At 43.2% G+C, this 12,619-nt stretch overlaps 1 protein-coding gene across 1 annotated transcript in view; it reads right to left on the reverse strand.

The window, feature by feature from the left end:
• The window catches only part of PRKCH (protein kinase C eta), a 204,241-nt gene that overhangs the window by 18,053 nt on the left and 173,569 nt on the right, over nucleotides 1-12,619 (reverse strand). Inside the window, exons 9-10 of the mRNA XM_081829755.1 lie at nucleotides 11,309-11,447; nucleotides 10,524-10,712 (exon numbers count right to left, since the gene is read on the reverse strand). Of these exons, the coding sequence (XP_081685881.1) occupies nucleotides 10,524-10,712; nucleotides 11,309-11,447 (328 nt within the window). The remainder of the gene's footprint in view (nucleotides 1-10,523; nucleotides 10,713-11,308; nucleotides 11,448-12,619) is intronic.

The following is a 12,619-nucleotide window of genomic DNA, read 5'->3' on the forward strand; positions in this document are numbered from 1 at the left end:
TTATTTATTTGAGAGAGAGAGAATGAGAAAGCGCACATGAGAGGGAGGAGGGTCAGAGGGAGAAACAGACTCCCTGCCGAGCAGGGAGCCCGATGCGGGACTCGATCCAGGGACTCCAGGATCATGACCTGAGCCGAAGGCAGTCGCTTAACCAACTGAGCCACCCAGGCGCCCGCTTGTAAGGACAATTAAAATAAGTTTAATACTCGATGCCATGAAGTGAGAGAAAGGGCTTTCCCAGGAGGAGCACGACTATCTTATTGGAAACATTAGCATAAGAACTGGGATTTGTCAAGGACACCGGACGACCTCTCTGGCATCAAGTGGGAAGGGAGACCAATGGCCTCCATGGACTGTGCTCTCTATTGTCTCTCTTTGGATTTATCATTAAAATTCGGGGAGAGAAGAACTGCCATTTTGAAGATGACTGTACCTTCTCCCTCAGCTAGAGAAGCCACATTTTCCTTGGGTCTCAAGTGGACTTGTCTTTATAAAAAGTAAAATGAAACAGAACTTGCTCAAGCTTATCTCCTTGGGCTAGTCATGAAGAAGGGGGCTCATGAGTATATTTGAAAATACCAATGGATCAACATCTATACTGATAAGTTACTTATAACTAACCTACATCAGAATATTCCGTAAGTATCTCCAGAGGCACAGTACACAGTGTACTTTATTATCTCCTCATGAAAGCCAGTACAGTAAATGGCCTGTACTGTCGCTGTTCGTGCAAGGGGGCAGAAGCAGTGCTAAAATCTGTAAGCGGGTTTGTTGGCTCTGTTTTTCATGCTGTCAGTGACTGGAATCCAAGAGCCTTTCTGTGTGGGCATCTACTTAATTCCTTTTCAGTGCTTTTAACACTCTAATTTTCCTGTGTTTTATAATCATTATAGCTTCCCCTGAATCCCAAGTCATAGGACAATGTTGGTTTAAAAAAAGGTAAAGGTCAGAGGTGAGTCCCAGAGATCGAAGTCCAAGGTCAGGCATTTGTGCCAACACCCATGTTGTTGGCCAATATGATTTTATGCTGGCAAGTGAGTCTCAAGCATCCCTGATTGATGGGGCAGGTTTTACTGCTCTCCCAAGTGTTAACAGACAAGAAAGCTCTACTCACTGTGGCCACTCCAGAGGCCCAAACTACTTCTTCATTTCAGGTGCCATCCCCCCAAATGTAGCTATTTAAAGGAAGCAAGTACTAAACAAGGGTCCTCCAGAGGAGACTACACAATGCCTTTTATTTCCTCCTGATGAAACCCAGGCTAACACCCTTTTTTATCTAGGGTGTCCAAACCAAACCTAACCATCAACTGCTAAAAATTATTGATTTTTGATAGTTGGAAAGGACACATGAAAGAAAACAAAGTGTACTACTTCTGTTCACGAGAATTTTTCCAGCTTAAAACAAAAAGCTCTTCTGACCCACAGATTTCAGTTAGCAAACTGCCACGTAGAAAAGGTATCCATGCTTGATTTACAAAACCTCTGATATCTTTATCCTCCTGGCTGAGATATGGAGATTAAAGGGGCAAGTGGTATTAGTACTCTATTAAAAAAAAAAAGAAGAAAAAGGAAAAAAATCCTTCACACTGCCAGCCACAAATAAAACATTAGGACCTCTATTCCTAAGTAAACTTATAAGCTAAAATGAGGGGGAGGGAAGCTGAGAACAGTAACTTTCATAAAATATGATTTAAAAATGCCAAATAAGTCTACAGGAGGATCAGTGTGCTAGGGTTTTTCTGTCTTCTGCCAACACTAGCATTGATCTGTCTGTAAGGAAATGGTTCATTTCTGAAAGGTGTTAATTGCACTAGCAGTTTCAATAAGAGGACTGTGGAGCAGCTCCATTTCTTCATATGGGAACTCCAGTCCTAGTAAAGAGCTGCCTGGCTGCATGTAAACCATTTCTCTTGCTAAAGGATCTTTCAGTAAATTTCTTTTGGATTTTCCCCATCACAGTGTTTGAAAAATCAGTTCTAATGATCCAGAGTTGGATCCTCTACCTTAATCTGGTCCCAGTTTTCCCTCCACTTCCTCAGCCTCCTTCTGCCTGACCACTTCCTTTGAGCATCTTGACTTCTGACAGGAGGGGAGTGGGAAATGGAGGGGGTCAAATTCAATGCTGCTCTCATCAACTGTGTGGCGACAGATGTGGGACAGACTCCTGGCTAAAAGAGGATCCCAGCATTAATTGTGATTCTCCCTTTGTGCACATAGGCACACAGGATTCCTGCAGACAAGGCACAGATGATAAAATCTGAGAGGTGTGAGGACAGATAAAACCCACACAAGTACACACACACTTTAGTTTCTATAAAGCTTTGGAACAAAAGCACTCTGTAATCTCCCTCTAATGCCAAGTTTACAATGCCTCCTGAACAGACAAAGGTGACTCAGGAGAATGCACCAAACTCCTTTCAGTGCTTATTTAACCTGGCCACCTGTGTGAGCTCAGAGAAAGGGCACTGACTTCACCTGAGTCAGCACCGAGCCTCGTGATCCCTCGCAGGAGATGATTTAGCACAAAGGAAGATTCATCTCACAGAAAGGCCGTCACCTTCTTAAGCTCTGTGGATTCGTGAGGACTTGCCCAAATTTCAATCTCTCTGGAGCTACATGAAGGCAAAACTCAGCGCAACCACAAAACTCTAAGCAAACTCTCTATTTTCTTCTGTGTTATGATTATTAGCATTTTGGGATAACTTAGTGCCAGTTAAGGAAACTCAGCCAACAAAAAGCATGTATTATTCTCAAACCAAGGGAAAAAAAAAACATTTAAAAAGTTGTCTTTAAAGTCATAAATCCAGAATGCCTTTACCCAAGTGTGTCTTCACATATCTTTTCTGTGTTAACTTCTGTGGGTGTTGCCAGTTTTTATAATCTAGGAGAGTGAACAGGTGGGATTGTTTTGCTTTTAGAGCATGGACATGTGAGTATTTCACATACACATTTAAAGGGAAGATGAGAAATGAGACACAAAAGGGCAAGAAAGAAAAATAGTCTTCCCATTGCAGTTTTTTTGAGTATATGTGATGGTTATTTTTAGTTTGTAAGGATTAGTGGTTAATGATTTGGGAATTTTTTCCCAAGTAGAAGTCCTGGGCTAAACATTGGGTGTATTCCAGCTCCCCTCTTCCGGATGGTTCTGTGCCTCAGGGGAGTGTCCTCACAAGTAAGTCCTCTGCCTCTCTTCACGTCTATATGAAATGTTTGGACATCCACACACAAAGCACTTGAAAGTTCACAATCTGGGGGGGTGGTTGGTAAAGGTGATCACGGGAAGGGCTAGGGTAGGAAAGTAATAATGGGCTGGGAGTTCTGTTGGGTAAGACGCCGGTGCCCATCCTGTTTAACCACTCACTTTCTGTGGAACAGGGGACAAGAACACCCCCTCATCCCCACTTCAGGGGACTCACTGACATTATTACACCATACAAAGCCACAAGGTCCTTACCATCTATGACTCTATGGTATGCTACATAAATGGGTATCCAAACAGTTTCTACAGATAATAAAACCTTCCATTTTAAAAGGTAGGAAGGAATTCAGAAAGCATTTTGTTTTGAAGGAAAAAAAAAAAAGGCAACCAAAATATCTGGCAGACACCAATTCCAGGAACAGGGCTGACCTTATGTTCCTAAGAAAAGAGTATCAGGAAATCTCAGGAAGCCAAGTAGGGATGGCCCACCATGCTGAGAGTGGTTCAGGGAGCGGATGTGAGAGGCTGGCTTGGAGATCTTGGACCTTCCTGTCTTGGTGGGAAAGGGCGGCCCCAGCCCGCAGGAAGGGATCCCACAGGGCAGCAGGGGAGCAGCTCAGGGCAGAGCTCACCATTGACGGCTCTCTTCTTCACTGCTCTTTGTTTAAAAATCCTTCTTTGGGGTACACGTAGTTACTCAACTTTGGATTGAGAAATACTTCTTGGGAAGGTACAAACACTGTTTGTGGATGTTGAAGAATGAATATGCTAAAACCGCTGATAAATTTTATCTCTTAGCATAAAAATGACCAGGGTTATGTCGACTCCCAGTCCAGGACCTTGGGACTCTTACCAGCAATCAAAAAGGCATAGTTGGATCCAGACCCATTGTTACTGAAACATTTCATAATAAATTCAAAACTAAAGTGGAAAAAAAAAAAAAGATGTAGCTGGATCAGCCAGAGAGCTGGTATGTGGCTCACATTATTTCTTCTTTTTCTATGATTGTATTGTTAAATCATTTTGTTTCATTAAATGAAGGCTGAGTTCACTTTTTCTACACAGTCTGTAATGTGTGTGTATACATATATACATTATATACACACAGGCACATATGTATACACACACACTTTGTATAAAATGGATTCATATGTTAATTTTAAAATTTGCTATTGGGGCACCTGGGTGGCTCAGCTGATTGAGAGTCCAACTCTTGATTTCAGCTCAGATTATCATCTCAGAGTCATGAGATCAAGCCCCACACTGGGCTCCGCACTGGGCATGGAGCCTGCTTGAGATTTGCTCTCTCCCTCTCTCCCCCACCTCTCTCCGACCCCCGCTGTCTCTCCCTCTCTCTCTCAAAAAAAAAAAAAATCCCAGATATTTCATCTGCAAATGCTTCCATCTGATCTACAATATCTCTTTATAAATATTCAGAATGATCACTTAAACATGAAAAAACATTTTGTCCCTCATACTTGCTTGAAGTCCTCCAATGACTCATCTTGGCACTCCTTCACATGGCCTCCAGTGTCCTTCATGCTCAGCCTCAACTCCTCTAACCCCCACGGCCCTATACCTTTGCTCATTACAGTCCTGCCACACTGCCAGAGAGTTACTCAAACTCACTCTTTCTCAAGATCTTTGTGTACTTCTTGAATCTAACTTGCCTTCAGCCTTTGGGTTCAGCTTAAATGTCATTTCCTCAGGATGGCCTCACTTGATGACCTAGATTAGGTTTGGTCTATCTCTTATATCTTCTCAAAGCACCTTAGACCTTTTTTAAAAATCGAATTCTAAGTTAATGATAACGTTATTTTATTTAACGTCAATTGTAAGGTAATGATAGTTATTTGTATGATTTCTTTTTTCTTATCTGTTTTCTTCCCCATCCCAGCCGGACCTAAATTCCTTGAAGGCAAAGATAATATCTGGCGTGGTCCTCTCTGCATCCCCAGCCCCTTGCTAGTACCTGAGCCTAGCAGACCCATGGCTGCTATGCATATATGCATGGACTCATTCCTGGTAAGTGAGTAGGCAGATCTGTATCTTTTTGGTTATTTACATCCCACATACGTGTCTTTAGCTTCTGGAAAAGTGCAATATAGTTCTCTCTGGAATAAAAATGGAACCCAGCTTCATGTACAATTTAGCACTTAATAATCTTGATGATGTTGGTGGATCTTGTTCAAGGAGAGGATGATGATAATGACACATTCAGTATGTTATGAAATTACTACTCATAACTCAACAATACTAATAAATTACTCCTGTATTGCAACTTTCCAAATCCTTTCATGTGTACTCCCTCATTTGAAGTGGGTACTACGGGTGTCCTCATCCCTGCTTTGCAGAGGTAGGCTGAAGAGCAGTGGCAGGAGTGGAAGGAGGTCCCCTGACTCAGACTAGTGTGTGCTTCTTCCACGCTACCATGTGAGGTTGGTTCACCTCTCTGGGTCTCCGCTTCACCTATCAACCAGGGATTCAGACCAAGTGCTTTTGAAAGATTTTCTATCTTGGCAATTCTCTGTGTTTTTAATCATCACCAAGCTCTATGAAATGAAGGGTGATGACAAGTGATTATAATACAAAACTTAGCATTCAGGACCTCCTGACAATTTTTAGGACCATGCAGGACACCATCCAATGGAGTCAGCATTCAACATTAGGAACTCTTGAAGTCACCGAGCTCCCAGAATCTTAGGGGATCACAAAATCCTGGAAAAGGGCTTGAAGTCTATATTTTTAAAGAGAGAAATGCACTTTATCTTGAATTGCACAACAAAATGAAGTCTTGTTCAGAGTCCTTAAAAATGTCTCCACTTACATAACTTCTAACACAGATTCCCCAAGCCCTCAGTTATCTGGCCTAGGACTATTTGTTCCTACTTAGCTAGTACTACTCAAAAGTTACTGCAGGCATCAGTTTCTGGGTAGATCACACTGTAAAACCATTGGCCTATTTCGTCACAAGTAAAACTAGTAGCCACATTTTAGATTTAGATGTTTATACAACCTGAAGTCGTTCCTTCCTAACCTCCTCACTGAATCCTCTTCCACGGTCACTCTGTGAACCTTGGTGGGTCCTAAGCCCCATCCTCCAACCTCCTTTTATTCTTCAGCCTCTACCCTAGTCAGGTCTGTGCCCATGTTCTTATTAATGGGAAGTAGAAGAAAAATGGGGAATGGCCAGAGGTAGTCTAGCTCAGAGCTCTGGCTAGGAGTTAAGAATATCTGGATTCTGATCCCAGGGTTTTGGGGCTTTTTCTCTATTTTTTTAATTGTGGCATAATATACAGAATATGACATTTACCTTCTTAACCATTTTTAAGTGTATAGCGCAGTAGCATTAAGTACATTCACACTGTTGTGCAACGATCACCACCATCCATCTCCAGAATCTTTTACATCCTTCAAAACTGAAACCCCACACCCTTTAAACACTAATTCCCTACACCCCCACCCCTAGTCCCTGGCAAGCACCATTTTGCTTTTTGTCTCTATAAGTTTGACTTTCTAGGTCATTCTAGGTACTTCATAAAAGTGGAATCATACATTTGTCCTTTGGGGTTTGGCTTTTTTCATTAGGCATGCCTTCAAAGTTCATCCATGTTGTAACATGCATCAAAATTTGCTTCCTTTTTAAGGCTGAATAATCGTCCATTGTATGCATATACCACATTTTGTTTATCCATTCATCTGTCGAAGAACACCTGGATTGTTTCCACCTTTCAGATATTGTGAATAATGCTGCTATGAAGATTGGTGTACAAATATCTGTTCAAGTCCCTGCTTTCAATTCTTCTGGTGATACATCCAGAAATGGAATTGCTAGACCATGTGGTAATTTTATGTTTAATGTTTTGAGAAACTGCCTGCCATCTTGTTTTCCATAGTGGCTGCACCATTTTACATTCCCATGAAAACTGCACAAGACTTCTAATTTTTTTGTTTAAACTAATGTGCTGAATGGCCTTTGGTGAGTCACAATTTCTCTGAGCCTCAGTTTCCTTATCTATAAAATGAGGGGATTGGAATGGACAGTCTTTAAGGTTTCTTCTAGCAATAGAAAACTATATTGGTCTAATTAAATCAAGTTGCAATTAAAGCCAAAAAGCAGTCCGAAAGGTTTATAAGCATGACTTGATACCTTCAACCTTCTTCCTAATACAATAATCATTTTTCAAAGGAAAGCACAAAGAGTCTAAAATCATTTCATAGATGCAGATGTCATTGATGATGGTAGTGGCCACTTCCTGAGCATCTCCTCTGCTGAACACTGTTCCAAGTATCCCACACACACTATCTCATGCCCCAGTTGTACAGATAAGGAAACTGAGGCATGGCAAAATTACACTATGTGCCCAAGAGAACGCAGCCAGTGAGTGAAAGAGCCGAGATTTGCCTGTGGACAGCTCTGCTGTGGGGACGGGTTCTTCACCACCAGACCCGGATGAAGTATTTCTTCCTCAGTGTTTCTCAAGTTCTGACTGTTCTTAACTGTTTTCTTTCTTTTCCTTGATCACACTTCCATTTAAATGTCTCAGCCCTTAGCAAAGAATAGCTGAATTTCCTCCACTATGGCATTTAAGCTTTTTTATTTTTAGGCATAGAGGCTGAAATGTACAAAGCTGTCCCAGAAATCCTCTGGGTGAATGCTTTTTAGTAATTTCATCTGATACCTTTGCAAGTGTTTTTCAGAAAATCACTTTTAAGGGACGCTCCTTGAAGGAAGAAGAAATAGAATCCTTATGGTGTTCTGGATAATAATCTTATGACGTGGATTTTATTACCTTGATTTTGTAAGCAAAGACACTGAGATTCAGAGAGGTGTGGTAGCTCACCCAGGTCACCAAGTCAAAACAGAATAGAGCTGGGAGGTAAGCCTGTCACCAAGTGAAGCCCACACTCCTTCCTATGGGGAGACACCCCACCAAGAACATAGAATGCCACTTAGGAAAATCACTGCAAGGTCAGTGACATATCACAATCTCAGGTGCTGTCTCTATTCAGTTGAGCAACTGGTGTCTGAAAGAAAAATAAAGGAAAGCGAAGAGGTTCACAGCTTCCCAGGAGCAAATCTGCAAGGAGAGGGTAAAACTCAGTCTCCAATGAAGATTAGCTTCTCTTTGGGCACCAGAGGCTCTGTTTTCTCTTAGAACAAAGATTGCGGAGGGAGGATATTACTAGATAACAAATATTCTAGTTACCAAAAAAAAAAAAAAAACCCACACAAAATGCATATATATATATATATATATATATCTCAAAGATACAGTTTAAAGTAATTAGACTTATCTGGTTAAGAAGAAACCATCTTAATAGTTCCATATGGTTCTTAATCTTGCTTAGTACCCATTCTAGGTTTTATAGGGATTGGGTGAGGGGGAGTAAGATCTAGGTCCCAGATTTAGTTGGGAAAAACTCTCTCAAGAGGATTCTGAAATACTAGAATAAAGTTAAGGACTTCTAAAATTTTGAAGAAAAAAATTAAGAGACACACATGTGAGTGATGTCCAACTCAAATGATAAGGGGACCTCAAGATTTCCACTGGATTCAGACAAAAGGTAGGAGATATTTATCAGAGAAATGATGATCTGGATTGTTAACCCTACACAGAGAACATTACAGTTTCTTGAGGCACAGACTGATTTTTATTTCCTACCCTTCACCGTACTAAGCATAATGACATTTATATACCAAGCCAACGATGCACATTTCTTTATAGTTCAAACTAGTATTTTCATTTGAATTATAAACTCTGAGGTCTTTCTTTTAAGTATTAAAAATGCTAAATAGGCTACAGCAATTGAATTAAATATGTGCACCATGAAAAACAATGAATAGAACAACGGTGGCGATTGTCAGCCACAGGGGGTTAGCGTGCCTGAAGAGCCAGATTATGGACCACGGTACTGGAAAAGTAATAATGCAACATAAGCCCGATTCTGTAGCACGATTAGGTTGTGTTAAAGTAGCTTAGGTCATCAGAGTTGGCTGGGGCCAACCTAGGTGAGTACAGTTCCCTTCCAGAAGTTAAGACACTTCAGGGCACGAATCCACAGAGACAAGCCCTCCTCCATCTTTTATTCATGAAGTCATAAAAGCCACAGTCTTTGTTTCCTCAGTCTAAAACTTCTACCAACGATACAAATCAGTTGTTCTTGTGAAAACATGCTAGGTAGGAGACATTTGGTAGAATCCAAAGTGACTTCACTTTTGTTTCTATAAGAGATTAGTGTTTCCTCAATATTAGGAGAATACTGGCACCTAACCTTGAGAATCAAGTTACCAATTACAATTCACTTTGGCAATATTTGCCTGAGAAGTATTTCTATGACTATTTCACTTTTAGTGATAAGGAGAATTCTCAGGGACAGTCATGCCTTCAGCCCCAGTACACGGTGACCGGCATATAAAATGTTCTTGAAATGGCATGGATTATATCACTGAAGATTTCTAAAGAGAGATAAGTCTCCCAACAAGATAGCCAATATTTCCCAAATTTAGTTTTCTGTCTCAAATTACTGGAAAGGGTATAACTTAAGGAAAGTAATTCTTATCCCCTAGAAACTATCTGACAGAGAATGGATTATCCTGATTTTTCCCTACTTGAAGAATTGACCTTTTATCCATCTTTATTCCCCTATGCATCTAGTAGGCGATAATACATGCTTTGTGAATTCAACTAACGTGGTTATAGGAATGACACAGATCACATGTGCTTTTTTATTTTCAACATAAAGGCATCAAATCCATGTTTCCTCCTCACTTCAAAATAAGGCTTCCAGCATGGTACCTTAAATGTACACGAGAAAGACTTTTCATGATACATTAACCTCACTGCACATGAATCCTGGGCCTGGCACCTCACTTATTATTCATTAGGATAATGTGGACCCAAAAGGGATCTGCAGAAGTTTAGAAAACCTCTCCTGGCCTCGCCCAGCACTAAGGGAAAGACCCCTTCATCCCAGAAACACAGTCAATACCCAAACAAAGCAGGAATGGCATTCACCTGACCCAACCCCCTGGCGTGTCCTGACTGTTTAAAGGGGGTGCATTACTTCACCTACGCTAGAGCCAAAGTGCTAGAAATACTTGATATTTGGCAAACAACGTTATCAACGGCTCGCAGTTGGCCCAGAAAGAACTATTGCATAACCAGAGGAAAACATTCTGGTTCTTTGATTCTGCAGATTAAAACATATACTGCAGTTAGCACTGGGAGCTTACCAGTGCGAGGTGTTGGAAGAACACAAAGAAGTACACAGCCAGCTGGTTTGCAGTAGGCCAGAAGCTGGCTGGGTAAACCAAACTTACAGATTTCAGGATCCCTGTGGCATCTTCATGGAGCCATGTAGGGTAGACCACTTCATCATTCAGGATGGCCTCAAAGAGGTCATCTTCATTCTCTGCCTCGAAGGGTGCGTGACCACAGAGCATCTCGTAGAGCAACACGCCCATCGCCCACCAATCTACTGCGGGTCCATAGAGCATTTCCTGGAGGATCTGTGCAGAGGGGGCCAAGGTGAGAACATCTGATCAATGAATGTGTCCTGAATGACTAGGGAAAATGATGGATTAGGAAAGAGGTTTCATTTCATCTCTAGAGAGTGGTCTGTTTTCTCTGTGGTTCAACTCAGAGGACCTTTCATCCAGGTGATCAAACATTTATGGCCTGTTTTGGCCAAGGTAATGGCATGTGCAGATCCAAAACAGAAAGGGTTTTGGCATGGTGTCCCTGTAGAGGGAGGAGGAGATTGGGCTCACTCACTCGCATGGGAAAGACTGAGGAACTTTTCTCTACTTCTGCTAAATGGGGCTGGGATCAAAGCACTGAGTAGAGACAAAGAGGAAAGTAAATAGCTGGGAGTAGAGCACACTTTGTCCTCATTCAGGGCAAATGCCTAAAGCAATGGCAAGGTTTACGCAAAAATTTTTTAACTCAAATTGTTATTTATAGGAACCAAGGACATTTTCAGGCATCATTCACCCAGTGAGGCATCAGGGAGTGTGGAGGTGCCAGCTTTCAACGCGCCCATAGAGCTCAGCGCACCGAAACAGCCTGTGACCTTAATGCTCGGGATTGGCCAAGCGGCACTCACCTCTGGAGCGATATAGTCTGGCGTGCCACAGAAGGTTGCCGTGGTCACTCCATTACAGATCCCTTCCTTGCACATCCCAAAGTCTGCCAGCTTACAGTGGCCCTCGTGGTCCAACAGTACGTTGTCCAATTTGAGATCTCTGGAAGAAAGAGTGTGCAACATGCGTAGGACAGCCAGGCCCCAAACCCTGATGGGCTGGCTCGTGGGGTGGCTGAGGAGACCACACCGAGCAAGCTTCCTGCATACACCTCCAAGGTAACAAACTTCCTGGGGTTCTCTTGGAAAAAGCTTTAGGTCAACTCAAAAGTTGCCTCATGGTTCCTAGATGATGGTCCCTTGTGAACAGGCTAACCACATACAACCCCCCGAGGCCCGATGGTACCCCCTCCCGGGGGTGTCCCCACAGTCGCTGTAGGACTGACCTTCTGGAGCCTCACCCCCACCGTGGGCTGTGGCGGGGCCCTCATGGCTCTGTGTGCCTAGCCCTGCTCTGGGAATCCAGTTCTGTTGGCCTGGCGTGACGGAAAGACTCGGCGTCTGTCCAGCCTGGGATCACGTTTCAGCTCAGAGGAGGCAGGTGACGCCAGCGCGGGCGGGACCCGTTTCCAAGCTGTGCTCTGGGAGCTCATGAGTTGGTACAGTCTGACCACACAGGTCGCACAGAGAGCGGTCACCGGAGACACCCAGGAATGAAAACAAGGTCCTGTCTTCTAGGAATCCCTGATAAGTGAGGTGAAAGCAGAGGAGTTTTCCTGGCACACATCAGTGGGAACGCAGAGCAGGCCTCCTCTCGGCTTGTGTGCCCCTGGCAGCAGTCTCCCTGGGAGTAAGCAAAGGTGTGCTGGGTCTCTGAGCGCCCACTTCAGAAAAGCAAGCCTTTTGCCCTCGAAACCAGACCCAGCCTCGTTCCCCTTCTCCATACAAAATCCCACTTTCCAACAAGCAAGCGTTCTCAGGAAACGGTTTCCTTCCACCACAGCCCCCACACAATATAAGCAAGACCTACTGAGCCCACGTGAAGGAGGACTCACGAGATGCAGGGTGGCGGGTGGGATGACTATGATCATGGCCTCGGGAGGGAGGCCACTGCCAGGAGCACGGTCTTTCTCAGCCATTCTTCCAGGAATGGTCACAGACCCTCTGCCCTATTAGCGCCTGGTTGTCTGGCTTCTCTGGGACAGATGGCACACATCAGATGTGTTCAGGGTTAGAGATTACAGTCTGCCGCCCCAGGAGAGAGCAAGACCGTGGGGGATCTGAGTAAGCCTGGGGGCGGCCTCTGTCGGCACCATGTTCTAGCCCAGCCAGCCA

This window comes from Leptonychotes weddellii, chromosome 9 (assembly GCF_054177405.1).
Source record: "Leptonychotes weddellii isolate Sample4059 chromosome 9, ASM5417740v2, whole genome shotgun sequence".
In the NCBI taxonomy this organism is placed as follows: Eukaryota; Metazoa; Chordata; class Mammalia; order Carnivora; family Phocidae; genus Leptonychotes; species Leptonychotes weddellii.